Source organism: Thunnus maccoyii, chromosome 9 (genome assembly GCF_910596095.1).
Source record: "Thunnus maccoyii chromosome 9, fThuMac1.1, whole genome shotgun sequence".
Classification (NCBI taxonomy): domain Eukaryota; kingdom Metazoa; phylum Chordata; class Actinopteri; order Scombriformes; family Scombridae; genus Thunnus; species Thunnus maccoyii.
This window is the reverse complement of record NC_056541.1, coordinates 20,474,474-20,491,930: the sequence shown is the minus strand read 5'-3', so window position 1 is coordinate 20,491,930 and position 17,457 is coordinate 20,474,474. Positions and strand designations below refer to the sequence as shown.

Sequence of the window (17,457 nt, the reverse complement as noted above, 5' to 3'; positions counted from 1 at the left end):
ATATATCTGTCTTACAACTACATGCCTCCATCAATGGAAAAAAAGACAATACAACATTTTATCTCATTGCATCATACATGCACTCAGCGAACCCAGATGACGGGTTACCCTCCACAGGCCGATGTGACGTCATGCATAGTAATGAAGCTCTGGGAACTGGTTTGTGAAAGCGACAAAAGGTCCATTTGGCTATTTTTTGAAAGTTCTACTTTGAAATGGTTTCACTGGAAGTGTTAGCATTGGTTTGATGCTACTTTGTCTAACTTAACAGCAGAGGAGTCGACTCTCCTCATGAGTACGTTCATTTCCCCCCAGTGGTCACAATCAATGTCTACAACTGCACATTTTACAGTAACATAGATATGAATACTATTTGACACTATAATAATTATTGTACCAGCCAATGCAGCCTATTACAACAACTTTGCATTAAATTCAATATTTTAGTGTTTTGTACACATTAAGGTTAAAAGTAATAGTGATCACACTGGGCAACATGTTCATAGTGAACATTTTCTCCTGAGTTAATGTGCAATACGTGCTCTCTGGTGGCGATAATGATCATCAGTTAAACAATATAGTAAATTTTGCAAACAAAAGTAATTTTTTTTTTAAGTCAACTTCTCAAATATTTGATACTTTTCTTTTTCATATCATTGTATATTATATATGTGGGTTCTTGACTGTTGGTTGAACACACAATTTGAAGACGTGACCTCGGGCTCTGGGAAATTGTGATGGCTATTTATCAACTAATAAATCAATAAGGAAGTAACCGATAGTTTCAGCCCTGGTCTGCAGCTGTGGTGGCAAAGTCAGATGGTCTTTGCACAGGAAAGGGGAAGCAGGACATAGAAAGAAAACTGGTTGACAATCTGAATTTATTTTAGAAGTCTGAAAACACCTAAAACATTACACTTGTTAAATATTTACTTTTTCCAGGAGGAAGTGATTTTGAAGTTGTTTAGAAAAGTTGCAGGTGATTGCGTTCAGATTAGAAAAATCATGCATCACATATTATTTTCTGTGAATGAAAAGTTCTCACAAACACCGACAGTCCCTGCCACGAAGTTGTCCTTGTATTCCCAGTGACAGTCAGTCTATACTCATAAAGGTAAAACGGCACAGTTAAGAATCTCAATATGAGTTCTTTAAATGTATGCTCTATTAGTTTTTGTACATTTCAAAGCATTGCAACATTTGAAATTCAGTCTCTCAAAGCAAACCTCAAGGAGGAAGAGAAAAAAGTCAGTCAGAAATCTCATCTGACCACTGAGGACTGCCCTCACATCATGAAGGCATCATGTGTCATAAAGCTGCTGTCTTCAGATCCATTTACCATTTAAGAAAAGTGGATCCCTGCAGAGTTGAATGCGTGGAGCAGTCTGAGGATAAAAATGCACCCATGATTAAATTAAATTATTATTATTATTAATTTTAGTAGGTTCTTTGGGGGAAGAAATGGTCAAAAGAGCAAATAGATGTTCAACTTACACCATGAAGTCATCAATGTCCATGGACCTGGCTCTCTTTTCACTGAAATCAGCCTCCTGCAAAACACTCTCAATCTTCTTGGAGATGCTGAAGTCTGCCGGGACGTCCTGTGAAGACGAAGCACACAAGACTTAAGATTCAAACTGTCGCGTTACAAGGAGCAACACTGAATGAGAGATCAGTCCAACATGACTGACAACACCGGCATGTTTTACTCACCACGTTGTGCACAGAGCAGTGAATTCTGTAGTTCTTTTCCAGCAGCTGCTCGACCGCAGTGGACCTGAACGTACAAAAAAACAACTTGAGTATTTCTGTTTTTTTTCTCCCTTCGCTCTTTTGACAGAACACACTTGAATTTGGGCGGCAACATTTGCAGCAGACAGATACTCACTTGAAAGCTGCATTGAGGGTTTTGTTTTTCCTTACAAAGGCTATTCTGACCAGACCGTCCCACTCCTTCTCAGGAGAAACAGAACACAACATTAAATATTGTTAAATAGTTGAGCGGCTGCATTTTCACGACATCAACCATTCAAAAAAAAAATAAAAAATCTAAACTCACCTGGAAGTTAACGGGTGGAGGAGGATTTTTCGGCTCTATCCTGACAACACTTGACTCCACTTTAGGAGGAGGACGGAAATTATTCTTTCCTACCTGATCGACAGGGAAACATCAACATTTACAGATCACAGCAACAACAAACCATCTGAAAACACTGTCATGACGTGTAGACGGTAGCTGTTAGCATGTCAGACAAACACTCACTTTCATGAGGTGATCTACACGAGCCAGTAGTTGTGTGTTGATGGACAGTCTGCAGTACAGCTTGTCTCCAGGTTTGGCAACCAGTCGCATGGCAAACTCTCTCTGGAACATCAACACGGCACATCTGGAAATAAAAAAACAAACGAGCTGCAGACTGAACATGAACATGAACATGAAAACACAAGAACGTGAGAAGGTTTCCAGCGGGTCTTGGTTTCTTACCTGAAGAACGGTCGATGCAGCAGAAGTTTGAAGACAAAAGGCGACGAAATCTGCACAATTTTAAAAAAAAGTCCAGTTTGAGATATAAAGTATGTCATTTTTATGTAATCAAGTGTGTGCCGTGTGGAGGAAACATGTCTCTACCTGGTAAGGTAAATTAGCCACACAGACGTCAAAGAAAGGCAGATCTGTTTTTAATACGTCTCCGACTAATATCTGAAGTTTGGTCTGCAAGGGTCTGTTGGAAAGCACAGTGTCTCTTCATTAAAACCTATATTCACTTCATATTCAGCCTAAATTATGATGCAAATATATAGTGACACTGTGCCAACGTCTCCACTCACGTGCACTGTACTCTTTTCTGAAGTTCAGCCACCAATCTGCAGTCCAACTCACAGGCCACCACCTGCAAAACAGCAACTTGTGTTAAGAACAAACAATTATTGTATCACTGCAAAAAATATATAATAATAACTGCAGAATCTAAAAAAGAATCATAATCGCCACATGACTGCAAACAGAGCAACAGTGTTATACAAGTAAGTTATTACTTTTCAGCGGTGGTTCAATGATGAAAAAACTATTAAGAAAAGAAGTTTGTGATTCCTTTTGTAATCACTAGAATATAAAGACATGTTTCATTATTCTGAGAGTTGCCCATTTTTGAAAAGAAGATTTTTCAAATGTTTTTTACAGGCCTAAATAATTATTATCCCATTAGACTGCGTTTCAAGCCAGTGAAAAAACAAAACAACACATACTGGAAAGGAATGTTTCCCATCAAGGGTAAAGGTATATGTTGGAAAATTAATAATCCTGCTAAATTCCTGCTTTTAAACGCCTTTACTTGGCCATTTATACATGTTTCTGTGAGTCTTGAAAGCTTTAAAAGTGGACACATGTAGATGGGAAACACTGAGGACAGAAACGTCACACTCAAACAAGACATGACACTATCTCATCTGGGCAATTAATAAATGTATTATCAAAGTGACCATCAATGCAAAAGTGAAACATCAGGGAGACTAAAAACTTCAGAATCTGCTCTGTGTAATCCATCTCTCCTTCCAGTAGTGTACATAAGCCTTAAAAAATGTAAAATGTAGGAGGGAGATTTGGAATAGTGAATACAAGCAACATGCAAGCTGCAGTTTTAGAGTAATCAGACTAAAATACCACCTATTAATGTGTTATAGGATTACAGAATTAGAGCCAACATTTATATCTCAACCTGAGCACTTAGAACAAAACAGAAAACACTTTGACGTTCTCACCTTTTTGGCCTTTTCAAGCAGTTTAACCGTCATGTTACCAGTACCAGGTCCCACCTCCAGAACCACATCTGTTGGCCTCAGAGCAGCCTGGAAAACATGCGACACATACAAGTTCAGCCACAGCGGTGGATTAGAAATACTCTGCATCATGTTTGTCTGTGTCGTTAAGTCTTTAAGATGCCCGTGTGCAGCACTAGTGCAGCTTACCTTCTCGATGATGCCATTGACGACCAGAGGATTTTTCAGGATGTGTTGGCCGATTCCAGTGTTGAACATGATCCCTGCAGTAGACAGCGATCAACACATTGTGTACTGTACTTGTGTAACGTTTGAAAGGGAAACAACTCATGAAAAAATAACTAGATAACAGACATTTTCATGTAATTTCATAAAAAGGTTTTGCCCCAAAGATTCAGAATCTAATGTTTGTTATATATTAGTGTCTGACGGGAGTCAACTTTAACATCAAAGCAATTATTTTTTATTTATGTAATTGAAATATCGTCCAGTGAATTAAATTATTATTATTGTTTATGTATTTATTGGGTCCATATACAGAGTTAGCTTATAGCTAATTTTCATCTGCAGTCCCTTAAGCAGGTTACAATTAAAACATTTAACAGCATTATAACAAAGCAAAATCATACAGGACACATAATACAAAATACAAAGCTACACACAATAGCACATCACATACACCCACAATGTCAACTAGAAATTAATAATGTAAGCTTGTCAAATTCAAAGTATATAAATAGTATTAATGTATAAAAACAATATTTATGATATGGGCTCCTGTGGCTTTGCTTTTTTATGAAGAACAATCATCTTAAACTGTTAGTGATTGGGTTGAGTAGCTTTATATAGTTAATACTCTCAACATACATTAAACACTAGGAGACAGTGACACATGAATGTAATAGTTTTGGCATTAAGTGATATTTTGGTGGATAGATTGTTTGCCCAAATAACCAGACACTTGACATCCAGTGTGTATCTTAACCCATGCTGTGAGGCATTAACCTTTACAGGTGAGTCGATATACGTTAAATTACGATATTTTCAATGAAGACTGGCGTTTATGTCTCAGATCTTTACTGGGAACGTGAGCTAAGCGTTAACAACTCACGTAAACAAACCTTCAATGCCAACACAGGTGACAGACGTGACAACAGTCGCCATTAATGTTTGTGGTCGTTAACACTTGTACAATGGCAGCGTTTAAAAGCATAATATGTGAGGTAGCACTCCGATGACGAATTTCACCAACTTTAAAACCCACTAACTTTGCTCCAGCAGCTGACAGTGATATGAGCTATCCTGCTAACGCTAGCTCCTCTGTTTGGAGAAACATACCTTGGTTTTTTACTTCTGAGTGCTGCCTGGTTTTCTTCTCCGCCCTGACTTTCGGCATTTTGCTTGTTTTTATTCCGCTTTACGATCAACAAACCCAAATTTAAAGCAATTGTGCAAAATGTGGCTTGTCTGTGTCAGGTAAACACGTGTAAACCGGTCGTGTTGTGAAACTCTCGCGAGATTTGTAAGGAAGTAGTAATTTTAACTCACACCACGTTTCAAGGGATCGTTTAACCCAAATCACAACCGCTCTCTAACCTCAAGTAAGTGATTTTTGTGCCTAAACCACACCTTAACCGCAGCGTTGTCATATCATAAAACAGCGAGACAAGAATATTTTGAAGCGACTCTCGCGATATTTCGTTACCCCTCTTCTTCATTGACGGGATGTATGTAGGTTTAACATCTTTCTTCGCATTGTGAGTCGCCCTCTAGTGGCATCTGGACTTCACCTACATTCCCTGAAAAAAAAATCACAACACTGTTTTTTTACAGTTTATGATTATTTATTGATATTTTTTTATAAAACAATACAGACACATATAAATATTAGATAAGTGGATTCCTTCTCTAATCAGAGATGGGAAATTCCTCCAGCGTCATGGCAATGTCTCGAAGTTTGGGATCATCCAGCCAGTTGACTTTACACGCCAAGAAGATGCCCTGAACACAAACACATACATTAATACACAAGCTGCTAATTTCACTGTAGACATGAACCATTGTCAAACATTGATCCAACAGATATTGTGAGTATTTTCTTTAACATTTAATGTTTTAATTTACCCTCAAGACATTCTGTGTCATGACGGTCATCTTTTTGTATTTCTCCAGGTTTGCTCGGCCTTTCTCCAAAGCTGCTTTGTACTTTTCTGTATCTGGATGCTCTTTCCTCTTCAACTCTTCCATCTCTTTCATTTTCTCATGTGTGAGCCGCTTCATCTCTACACACAAAATAAGTCATTTGTCAATAGCATGAAAAAAAAATCCCTATCTAATAGATAGATAGATATAGTACATCATTTATCTGCAAAGAAAAATTTTTTGTGTTACAGCAGCTATGACAACATGACAGAAAACACGCGTAGCTTAGAAAAACACACACAATGAGGTGTTTGTGTGAATTACCAGATATACTTATACAAAAGTACTATACTAAATAAAAATAAGTAGAATAAAAATAGAATTTTAATCTTTAAGGCGAGATATTGCTATTAATGTGCAAATTAAATGTAAAATGAGCATCACCACTCAGTGAGGGAGTCATTGTAGATGCTATTGCGGTGGGCAGGAATGACTTCCTGTAACGATCCTTATTGCAGTGGAGCTGAAGGAGCCTCCGACTGAAGACACTCTGGTCTGACCAGAAGGTTGTGTAGGGGGTGTTTAGTGTTGTCTATTATATTGAATAACTTGTGCAACATCCTTCTCTCCACAACCAACTTTAGGGCTTTTTTCAACTTTTTTGTTACATACCAAGCCTCTTCTTCTGCATTTCTGTGATTTCATCTTGAAGATCTCTTGACTCCTGTTGACAAATGAAGAAGTAATTAGGTACAGAATTAATTATCTCAATGAGACAAAACACTTTCTTTTAATTTTAATTCACACATTTTTGTGATTTGTGATTATAAACAGTCAAACATGTAAGGGAGCAGCTTAGCTGTCAGCTCAAAGAATCAATTACCTCCATAAAATCTAATCAATTATTGCAAACAAACCTGTAAGAACAAAGTGATATTACTTTAATCACACACTATATCAACAACAGATTTTTACACCAATTTATATATATATATAATATTAATAATAAACTATTTTACCAAATAAAATATTGCTTTAGAAATGTGAGTCCTGGACTAGCAGGGGTAATTAAAACCATCTCAATATTCCTGAGGTATCATTCATAATACTGCAGCTTGCAGAAACATTTTGAACTGCTATGACAAGTTATTACAGAGGCCTAACAACAAATTTTCTGTCTAAAAAGGGTTCAAAAACAGCCCAATGAGGCACAGACAACAATTCAATTTATCTAACGTGAAAGCACAGTTTGAATCTATTTTATACTCAAAAACAGCAACAACAGTGCAGACAAACACTTAAAGGATGATGAAGCCTCTTACTTTCTGAAGTTGTTTTATGTGTGAACACAGAGCCATGCAGCGATCACTCACGGCCTTCAGCGCACTGAGAAAGACACAAGTGTATGAAGCTATCATCAAGATAAAGTTTTAAAAAGATAATAACTGTATGACAGTTGATTCAGTGTGCTGTGAGTTGACTTACTCAGCCTCTGAATCATTCTGTTTCAGCTTTTCTCCAATAGCGTGCCACATCTGCATTCTGTAAGAGACCAGTCAAATCGCTGATGTGTTCAAGTTAACCAACATTCAAAGCTTCTATGTTGAGTATTATGCTTCTATAATATATTATTATATTAATATTATGATTATATACCTGTGCAATGCCAATGTGCTGTTAAAATGAATCGTCTTGACGCTTTCCAGCTCAGTGATGTAATCTGGCCTGTGACATTTAATGAAGAATATGTTAACAGTGTAAACATTCACATTTGACTCAAATCCTACATCATCACATGTTCAAATACTCACAAGTCTCTCTCAGCTTCAGATGTGCTGCACGTTCTCTTACTTTTTCCTGTTGTACAATAGGAAAAATGATATTTACATTTGTGTACACGATGAAAATACAACATGAATATATATAAATATATGAAACTATTTACCTGCATGGAGTTGAACCGCCATCTCAAAGCACTGGTTGGACATCTGCTGTTTGATTCTGAAAAGAAAGTAATTTTAGTAATTATAAAAGACTGTAATCATTGTCCTATAAGAAGAGGTGATGTGCTGTCATTTGAGCATGATATTGATGGAAAAAAGTGAGTCTTGAACACTGATCTTGGAGGTGAAATTTATCAAATAAACCCGCCAGTGTAGACGTAGTAATAGCACAACTGTTAAAGCAGATGTAGAAGAAGAACCTCAGCATGTCTGTAGGTGGGGTCTCCTTCTGTTCAGCAGAGTCATCAGGAACTGGAGCAAGACCATCATTTGGTGCCATAGCAATGTGGTTGAGGCTCCCCACATCATCAGATGGATCCATTATAAAACAGTGAAGCCTGGCAGGAAAAAACAGCACAAAACCAAAGTTCACATTACCTGAGATTGATTGAAGGACCACAAGTTCTGGTTCAATTTAGACTTGTCGTCAAAACTTTAATGAATTACAGCTCAAATCCAATAAATTATCCCATGTATTAAATTGATATTCAAGCACATTTTCAGGAGAATGACACTGAAGATAACATTAAAGCTGGAAGCAACGTTTAGAGTAAATCTGAAAACAAGGTTAGCATTAACCATTAAAGGTAGAAATATGATTCTCAGAAACAGATAAACCAAGGTTTTACTCCCCTTCATGAAAGGCAACAACAGAGACTCACTGTTTGTGTAGAACATCCAAAACATACAGAGGAACAGTAATAATAAGTGGTGGAAGAAAATCCTTTACTTAAGTAAATGTAGCAATACATTAATATAAAAAATACTGCAGTATGAGCAAAGTTATTGCATTCAAACTTTACAAAATAATAAAACTACTGAACTATCATCAGCGTTTTAAGTCCTGATACTTTACTTTAAGTATAAGTACATTTTATGCAGCAGAAAGGCCCCGGTCAGTGTTTTACTATTATTAGATGTATGTATATATTATACTAAATATATTTACTGATGTAAGCAGTATTTTAAAGTTGTAGCTGGTCAGGATGGAGATAACTGTAACTACTTAACATGCTGTGGGGTTTTTAATCTACAACAATGCATCATAATTCATTCATTCAGATGATCATCTTTTGTATGCAAAAACATCAACCTTCAAAGTAACTGGCAAATATTGTTATCAAATATGTGTAGTGGGGTCACAATATATTCCTTTGATAGTGTTTAAATGCAGTATAGTCAAAGTATAAAGTGGCAGAAAAATGGAAACACTCAAGGTAAGTAAAAGTACCTCAAGTGCAGTACATGAGTCCATGTAACCAGCTACATTTCATATCTGATAATGCAGTTTTAACAAATATATAACTAACTAGCTACAAATACATGAGTAAAAATCCACACCCGCAAATTGACTTAAGCATTTTATTGTCTTAACATTACTGCGATTGTATTGAAGGGTCAAACAGTTATGTATTAATGCTAAAAACTAGACTTACCTTGTTTAATTGATGCTAAAGTTACCGGTGAGTCAAATGAAGTAAAGACAACAGTAAGTTACCAAATACTTTTCTCCCACTTTTAACGACTTAAATACCAAAAAACGACCAGTTGGTCTCAGTCTGACAGGTAGTGTTAAGTTATCCACTGTTTACTACCGCTGTCACTGGTTTTGTTTATTTTTTCCATGGATGTAGATCGAAACCCCGCCAGGAAGTGACGTATTAACAACTCTTCTTCTGCTTCTTTTATGGTGCGTAAATCAGCGTGAAAGCTGCTCGCTGCCACCTACTGGACAGTGTTTAAGATCTCCTTGCAGGTACAAGATATTTATTTTACGCTTTCTTTTTCATATATTGTTGTACTAGTTGTTCATATATTGTACTGGACTGTCCTGGTCTTAAAAGATAAGCTTCACAATTTTTCAAATCTGTCTTATCAATCAGGTGCCTATTTGAACACTGAAAGAGGTTTTCCTTGCTGTAATCATTCCTCCTGTTCATGCTGGCTGTTACAAGATCAATTTAAGTGATGGAGACTCAGTCTGAGTTAGTCATATCAAGTGGATATCTGTCACATTTACACTTTTTAGCACAAAATTTCCTCTTTGTGTTTCCCTGTTGAGCTGCAGTAGAAGTATAGTAACAAAAAGATGGACTTTGACACTAAAAAGACTTTAACGTTGAAAGATATCTACTTAATTTGACTCATTGGAAGCTTCATATTAGCTTCAGATAAACATTTATGCACAGAAGGAGGCTTGTGGATTTTGGCCTCCATCACTTACATCATAGGTGCATTATGAAGGGTCTTTTAATAGCCAGTATGAACAGGAAGAATGACTACAGGGAGGAAAACCCATTTGGGCACCTGACTATTGTTTTAAGACAAACTTGAAAAAATGTGATCCTGTCCTTTAATTTAGAAAAGATTATATCTTCTGTCCTACATCTACCTCTGTAACTTCACACTCAGACAGATTTTTTAATTCTGTAATAATCTCTACATTTACTCTCATAATCCTAAATTTCCTACATTTTATTTCATATTCTGTGATGTAGCCTATCAGTGGGTTTGCCTCTGTTTTGACAAAAACAATTTCTAAAGAATCCTCAAATCATTTTCCTTTAATGCTATTTTTGCCAAATTATCAGCAACTTTGTTTCCTTTTATTCCCACATGTGCCGTTATCCAATGTTGAAGAAAATCATTCAAATCCAGTTCAGAAGTTTGCTGTAGTGCTGTGAGTTTAATGAAGCATGTCGGCGGCACACTGGCATTCAGTCCTTAATGATGAGATCAAGCGGCCAAACCAGGAGGGGGCAGACATCTGTCTGCATTGCCCAAATGTGTATTTCTTCATCACTAACGGAAATTAATATTTATTCCGAGGTGATGCAGATTAATAAATAATTAATCATTAATGGCTTAATTAAACATTTGTTTTATCTACTTTTTTTTAGGAAGCTAATTCCACATTAATCTGCTGAAGGTGCAAATTTTATGCTCACCTTAAATCAGAGCTTAAGGTGAACCAATCATGCAAATCATGGTTCATAATGCAACCTAAAGAGCACATAGCCTACACTAAAAATGGGACTTTTAGTGAGGTGCAGATATTTTGCAGCAGTTAAATTTATGAAACAAAAAATATTTTCATATTCATAGATTTGGGATTTTTCAGTGAGGGGAAAGGAGATGTAACGTCAAGACATTTTAATTAGATAATTTAACTTTTTGTACATACAGACACAAATTATTATTCTATAGGCCTAAATGTGTTTTAAGACATATTATATCTCTTATATATTATATCTATTAAATATATTATTATATCTGCATGTCTAGAGGGATCTTTAAATTTGGAAACTATTCGAGTTGAAGCTTTTTTCATCTCCTTTAACAAGCTGCTCTCATCTTTGTTCGAGGATAAAAAGCACTACAGACCTTTTCAGTGAAAACTCCACAGTTAAAAAGAAATACTTGTTTGACATGATTTATCCATTTTGAAAGGCGGAGAGCCACAGAGGTAATATTCTGCCACCACCTGCTGCTGAAGCGCAGTACTGCACAGTTGTCTCAGTATAAAGGTTAGCCATTTGGATCTCGTGAGATTATCGTGGTCATTTCAGCGTGACGTAAACCGGTGGCCGTTTTTCTCCTTGTAGGATTACTGCTGCAGCTCACACAATAACTGAAGCTTTCTTCTGAGGCTGCAGCCAAGCAGACATACGTTGTCTTCAATGGAGAGCAAGAAGAAAAGGGTATGATCACACAAAAACTCATGTAGGCCTTGTTTTGACTCTCTAATAAATCTTTGAAATCTGTGCTCAACTTGAACTAAAATTGTCCAAATAACCTGAATGTTAAAGGCTGCATAAGATGTTGAGTAACTGATTGAATAATTCTGCACTCTGAAGTTCATCCAACACATGAACTACAGAAGTCTACAAGTAGAAAAGATGAAAAGCAAACAAAACTTATATCAGGTTAGAGAAGAGAGTAAGAGTTCAGTCCACACACTTGTTTTCAGCTTAAAGGTTAACAAGCAGGATACAGGAGACCATGTGTGTAACTCTCTTTTCATCTTATAGTTTAGTTTAGTTTATTCGCATATATATATATATATATATATATATATATAAAGACAGTAAGGATAAAAAAAGAGCATTTGACAAGAGAGGTTGGAAGCCAAAAATGTCTTGTCAAGACACCTCCCCTATATTAATATTGATAATCATACTTTTAACAAAAAAGGAGGGGGAGATAAAAACAATGATTGTGTAATCATCGAAGTTTTAAGACTAAGCAATAACACAAAACTGATAGAAATGTACAATTTACATAGAAGTTTATGTTTACAATTTGTGATGCATTACAGTGAAATCCATGAATTGTTCTAATTCTTTGCTAATTAGAGTCCTTTTCAGATGCTTTTTGAATAATGATAATGTAGATGTTGACTATTACGATGGAAGTAGATTGTTCCAAAGAGATGATCCTCTGTATTTCAATATATATTGATTAAGGGAAGTCAGACAATATGGAAGAATATGTCACTTATTACACCGAGGTGTTTTGCTCAACATTGTGAGAGAAAAACAAGACAATTTTCAGGAAACCTGTCAGACCTGTAGCAGAGTCCACATGACCATGAGCTACATAGCTCTGTGTGTGTGTGTGTGTGTGTGTGTGTGTGTGTGTGTGTGTGTGTGTGTGTGTGTGTGTGTGTTTGCACACTCAGAGTATCCTGGATCGCCTGAATGCTGGCGAGGTGATTGTAGGAGATGGAGGTTATGTATTGCAGCTAGAGCGACGTGGTTATGTGAAGGCGGGACACTGGACACCTGAAGCTGCTGTTGAACATCCTGAAGCAGGTACATGTTACATATTAACATGAATCGACTCTTGCGTTGCACTAATCTGCATATAGTTTTCTCTTTGTTGTCATTACGAGCTTCTTTCTCTTTCTGCCTGATTGTCAGTGCGGCAGCTGCACAGGGAGTTCCTACGAGCAGGAGCCAATGTGCTGCAGACATTCACCTTCTACTGCAGTGAGGATAAGCTGGAGATCAGTGGCAATGTCACCAACATCACTGTCAGTAAAAAAAAAAAAATGAATAACACCTTCATCCTGTTTACTGTACATGATAGAAAGTATCCACACATCAGTCTGGTGTAACTCCAATCTGTTATCCTCTGTTCCAGGGAGCGCAGATCAATGAGGCGGCCTGCAACCTGGCCAGAGAGGTCGCCGATGAGGGTGACGCACTGGTCGCTGGGTGTGTGTCTAAGACTCCCTGTTATGAGAAGACTCACAGTGAGGCTGATGTCAAGGCCATCTTTAAGAAACAGATGGATGACTTCCTCAAGAAGGACATTGATTTCTTTATAGTGGAGGTGAGAGCAGCACTCCAAGAGGGAAAACTGTACAACAGATGGTGGTTCTGGTCTTAAATGAACATTTAATGATTCATTGCACATCTTTCCTGCAGTTTGTTAATTGTGTACAAGAGGGAGCATGGGCAGTGGAGGTGCTGAAGACCAGTGGTAAACCAGTGGGAGCAACACTGTGCATCTCACCTCATGGAGACATGGAAGGAGTCCCGCCTGGAGAGTGCGCTGTCAGGCTGGTCAAAGCTGGTACACTGATTGACCTGTGATATGATACTTCAAGCTGAATATTGGCTTTAATGTAGATACAAAGTCTGAATATATTTGTGTTCATGCGCAGGAGCTGACATTGTCGGAATAAATTGCCACTTGGACCCTCTGACATGCGTTCGTACAGTGAAGTTGATGAAGGAGGGATTAGAGAAAGCTGGTCTTAAAGCCCACCTCATGATCCAGCCGCTGGGCTTTCACACACCAGAGTGCAACCTCGGTGGATACACCAGCCTCCCTGAGTACCCCTTCGGTCAGCATTTGTACAATATATTTCTTTTATGCAGAAAGAAACAACTATTTTATATTCAATTAGATACATAGAAAAGACCTTAGTATTGTCAAATACTGTTAAAATAATTAGTTATTTTAAATATCGCACAGCCTCAAGTACATTATGAAAATACCAACAGAAAATACTAACACTTTGTCCTAATAAGTCGACTAAATAGGGTCTGAATTTAAATGGTCTTGCTCAAATAACCCCACCTCCTAGCTTTTGGTTGGAACACTGTGGTTGTTAGTTTGAAAACTGTATTTTCAATATAAATATATATATGTAAAACTTTCTTAAACTCTCCATATGTGTAGTGTGATGAGAGCATTGAATATTTTATCTTCATCTCAGCGCTGGAGACCAGAGCAATGACCCGTTGGGACATTCATAAATATGCCAGAGAGGCTTACGATGCTGGGATTCGCTACATCGGAGGCTGCTGTGGTTTTGAGCCGTACCACATCAGAGCTGTGGCAGAAGAGCTGGCCGCAGAGAGAGGATTCCTCCCACCAGCTTCAGAAAAACACGGACTCTGGGGGGCTGCTCTGGAGATGCACACTAAATCCTGGGTCAGAGCCAGGTAAGACTGAGCAGAAACACCACTACTGTATATAGAAATATATTGTTCAAATTAAATTGGTACATCTGCATTAAAGATCTCATCCAAACATGTCTAAGATTTATAAAAATACTCTGAATAATAATAATAGGAGGCAAAATAACAGTGGAAATTGGATCATAAGTGTTTTTGCTCAGCAGAAGTGTTTATAATTTTCTAAACCTAAACTTTCCAACTTTGTCTTAGGGCTCGTCGAGAGTACTGGGAAAACCTTTTGCCTGCTTCTGGACGTCCCAAATGTCCTTCCATGGCCACACCAGCCGATGATTATGAAAAACGGCTGCAATCCAACAAACAAACATGATCGCCTGTATTCATTATATGTGTGATCGGATTATCCACATTTTTTTTCATATCAAGACTGTCAATCAAGGATCTCATCAATAATTTCTTCGTTTGCAGCCTGTTCAAGTGTCTCGGCATACCGTTACTCCTTCCTTCTTTTTTCTGTACTGTTCCTAAACCTACAAACAAAGTTTACATAAAAAGGGAGAACAACTTTTTACTAGTTAATACAGCTGTGAAACATTTCCATAGACATGTCATATTTGTTGACTGACTGTTGTAATTTGTTGCTAAATATAATTTTCACGTATTAAATAAAAAAAAATTTTCACTCGTTTTTCCAGCATTCCCCTTTTGTTAAAAATAACTACTTTATTTGTTATTGTATAAAGATATGAGGCTTAAAGTGGAGAGCTAATGGAAAGTTAAATGAGCCAGATGTCACTGGGTTTATTGTTGGTAATATTTTATGGCAATTTTTTTTCCAATAATGTTCCCTTTGGATTTCATTATTTTTACAAATCCAAGCAATTTAAGCATTTGTAAATTTAGATGTATTAGCCACATATCGTTCATACTGTAGATGCAACTGGAGCAAAACATCTCTTCTCAGTTTTTCTAAAAGAATTCAAACACAGTAGAACCATTGAATTTTGATTTATTAATCCCCCTTGCTCTCTTTTATGTTGATTAAACTCTTTAACAAATATATAAAGCTACTGAATGAAGACGCGGGATCATGAGTAGCTGTAGTCCAACATGACAACACAATCGCCTGTCTCTACTATACAATAGTAGCTACTATGTTGTATATGTTATTTGCCTGTTGTTTGTTGTTTCTCCAATATTTCTAAAATGCGGATATGCTAACAACCAATGCTATGATTTTTAGTTGTACTGATATATGCTTAAAGTTGAAAGGGAGCAGTGAATGAACTGGCCTGCACTGGTCAAGAGGGAAATCTCCTTTTATCTCTCTGTGTTACAAGGGCACATGCTCATAAATCTCCTTGGATTAACATTATCAGTGTGTCACTTATTAACTTGAATCAGGGGAAGAGTGAGTGAGGAGAAAGGTTATGGCCACAGTCTGGTCAAATCTAAAAATATGAAAGCTATGATGCAGTAAAATGTACAAATGTTGCCACAGTGTTTTATATTCATTTATCACTGTTTCCCACATTGTCCTTCACTCTTTTTCCTGGCTGTGCATCAGCTGAAACCTACAATCTGACAAACGTGGTTTTCAGTGCCACTGAAGGCCAATGGTGAAAAGTAACTAAGTACGTTTACTCAAGTACTTTACTTAAGTACAGTTTTGAGGTACTTGTACTTTACTTGAGTATTTCCCTTTGATGCTCCTTTATACTTTTGCTCCACTACAGTTCAGAGGGAAATATTGTTCTTTCTATTCCACTACATTTATTTGACAGCTTTAGTTACTTTTTAGATTGAGATTTGACACAATGGATAATATAACAAGCTTTTAAAATACAACACATTGTTAAAGATGAAACCAGTAGTTTCCAACCTTTTGACGTCTTACATAAAGCAGTGTGTATCTATCATTAATCATCTCATGACCCCTCAGATTTATCTGGTGACCCTTTCGAGGGGCCCCACCTCTAGGTTGGAAACCACTGGACTAAACTAGTTTACTGTTATAAAGCAGTTCAAACTAGCTCCACCTCCAGCAGCTACAACAGTAACATGCTGCTCTAACACTGATGCTTCAGTATTAATAATCTAATGATGTCATATATAATAATATATCAGTCAGAGGGACCAAACAAGTACTTTTATATGAGTACTTAAGTGCAGTTTGCTGATCATACTTATGTACTTTTACTTACAGATTAAGATAAAGATTTTTCAAGCAGGACTTTTACTTGTTATGGAGTATTTTACATTGCAGTACTGGTACTTTTACTGAAGTAAAGGATCTGAGTATTTCTTCTACCACTGGACAAAGGACTGTTTAATGTCAACTAGCTACCGTTACTACAGGTTTTTCTGTCTTGTTTGATTTTTTATCCAAACAATCGTGTGTTATTCTTGCTATTAGACGTATGACGTACCCACCACTTTTTAAAACGTATAGGTCCCACCGAGATTTGAACTCGGATCGCTGGATTCAGAGTCCAGAGTGCTAACCATTACACCATGGAACCACATAAGGTTATACGTCTCCACCAATCACAGTCACTCTGAAATCAGGACTTCAGAATACCTGTTTTCTGCCGAGATTAAAGTTACAATACGTTTCTTAACCTCTGGAGTTTAGATCAAGTCCTGCCAACAGGCTGATCGTTGAGCAATCAGCTGACCAACCAGGAAAAAACACGACACGGACCTTATTAGACTGCTGACTTAAAAATAAAGTGAATGAAGAGCATAGATATTTTTCCAGGTAAAAAGAGTTTTGCTGTTTAGACAGTTTCCATTTCCACTTAAAACAGGTTTTCTACAAACGGACGAATTTGCGTTTTAATCGCGAAATTTAATTTAATTCTCCTTGAAGGGATTCCTGTCAGTGTAGATGTTGCTCTCCATCGCTGCAGGTCACAACGACAGAGGCCACTTTGTAATAACAGCTGGAAAAATATAATGTGTATCACATATTCAATCTGGGTTTCAATCCTCAGACAAAAAACTCACTCATAATAAAGACATTTAGGCCTAACTCCCACACTTACTTATAGTCTTTACCTTACTTTTAATGTTTGTAAATTACGTCTGATGTCTCTATAGCT

The 17,457-nt window shown here is 37.1% G+C and overlaps 3 protein-coding genes and 1 non-coding gene across 5 annotated transcripts; 1 reads left to right on the top strand and 3 right to left on the bottom strand.

The window, feature by feature from the left end:
* Positions 1–864: 864 nt before the first annotated feature.
* dimt1l (DIM1 dimethyladenosine transferase 1-like (S. cerevisiae)) lies at positions 865–5,459 on the bottom strand. Its single transcript, XM_042421823.1, has 12 exons — positions 5,116–5,459; positions 3,967–4,040; positions 3,760–3,846; positions 2,830–2,891; positions 2,630–2,723; positions 2,486–2,535; positions 2,264–2,387; positions 2,060–2,152; positions 1,889–1,953; positions 1,714–1,777; positions 1,495–1,601; positions 865–1,385 (listed from the first exon to the last, which is right to left on the bottom strand). Exons 1-12 carry the CDS (start codon positions 5,171–5,173, stop codon positions 1,343–1,345), a joined length of 921 nt encoding a protein of 306 aa, XP_042277757.1. The 5' UTR covers positions 5,174–5,459; the 3' UTR covers positions 865–1,342.
* Positions 5,460–5,599: 140 nt separating this feature from the next.
* Positions 5,600–9,594, bottom strand: cenph (centromere protein H). The gene is made up of 10 exons (XM_042421824.1): positions 9,359–9,594; positions 8,123–8,260; positions 7,865–7,920; positions 7,731–7,776; positions 7,576–7,644; positions 7,405–7,461; positions 7,242–7,305; positions 6,592–6,643; positions 5,902–6,059; positions 5,600–5,778 (listed from the first exon to the last, which is right to left on the bottom strand). The coding sequence occupies exons 2-10, from the start codon at positions 8,242–8,244 to the stop codon at positions 5,686–5,688; spliced, it is 717 nt and encodes a 238-aa protein (XP_042277758.1). The 5' UTR covers positions 8,245–8,260; positions 9,359–9,594; the 3' UTR covers positions 5,600–5,685.
* Positions 9,595–11,474: 1,880 nt separating this feature from the next.
* LOC121904205 (betaine--homocysteine S-methyltransferase 1-like) lies at positions 11,475–15,035 on the top strand. 2 transcript variants are annotated; one of them, XM_042421821.1, is made up of 9 exons: positions 11,475–11,623; positions 11,780–11,848; positions 12,604–12,736; positions 12,845–12,957; positions 13,068–13,259; positions 13,355–13,502; positions 13,594–13,776; positions 14,152–14,380; positions 14,606–15,035. In XM_042421821.1, the coding sequence occupies exons 1-9, from the start codon at positions 11,603–11,605 to the stop codon at positions 14,721–14,723; spliced, it is 1,206 nt and encodes a 401-aa protein (XP_042277755.1). In that variant the 5' UTR covers positions 11,475–11,602; the 3' UTR covers positions 14,724–15,035. The 2 variants fall into 2 exon arrangements, with proteins under 2 accessions (XP_042277755.1, XP_042277756.1); XM_042421822.1 differs by lacking the exon at positions 11,780–11,848 and having other exon boundaries at positions 11,477–11,623.
* A 1,768-nt stretch (positions 15,036–16,803) lies between these two features.
* Positions 16,804–16,875, bottom strand: trnaq-cug. Its single transcript has one exon. It is a non-coding gene; the product is annotated as a tRNA-Gln (tRNA).
* Between the last annotated feature and the right edge of the window lie 582 nt (positions 16,876–17,457).

Coding starts and splice junctions, on each gene's coding strand:
- cenph (XM_042421824.1), bottom strand. CDS start 8,244: ATGGATCCATCTGATGATGTGGGGAGCCTCAACCACATTGCTATGGCA. Junction 7,645..7,730: donor TCTGAAGCTGAGAGAGACTT/GTGAGTATTTGA, acceptor TAAATGTCACAG/GCCAGATTACATCACTGAGC. Junction 7,306..7,404: donor CAGAATGATTCAGAGGCTGA/GTAAGTCAACTC, acceptor TGTCTTTCTCAG/TGCGCTGAAGGCCGTGAGTG.
- LOC121904205 (XM_042421821.1), top strand. CDS start 11,603: ATGGAGAGCAAGAAGAAAAGG. Junction 11,849..12,603: donor GCAAACAAAACTTATATCAG/GTTAGAGAAGAG, acceptor TTGCACACTCAG/AGTATCCTGGATCGCCTGAA. Junction 12,958..13,067: donor GCAATGTCACCAACATCACT/GTCAGTAAAAAA, acceptor CCTCTGTTCCAG/GGAGCGCAGATCAATGAGGC.
- dimt1l (XM_042421823.1), bottom strand. CDS start 5,173: ATGCCGAAAGTCAGGGCGGAGAAGAAAACCAGGCAGCACTCAGAAGTA. Junction 2,724..2,829: donor CAGAAAAGAGTACAGTGCAC/GTGAGTGGAGAC, acceptor GCTTTCCAACAG/ACCCTTGCAGACCAAACTTC. Junction 1,954..2,059: donor CTCCACCCGTTAACTTCCAG/GTGAGTTTAGAT, acceptor TCTCCTGAGAAG/GAGTGGGACGGTCTGGTCAG.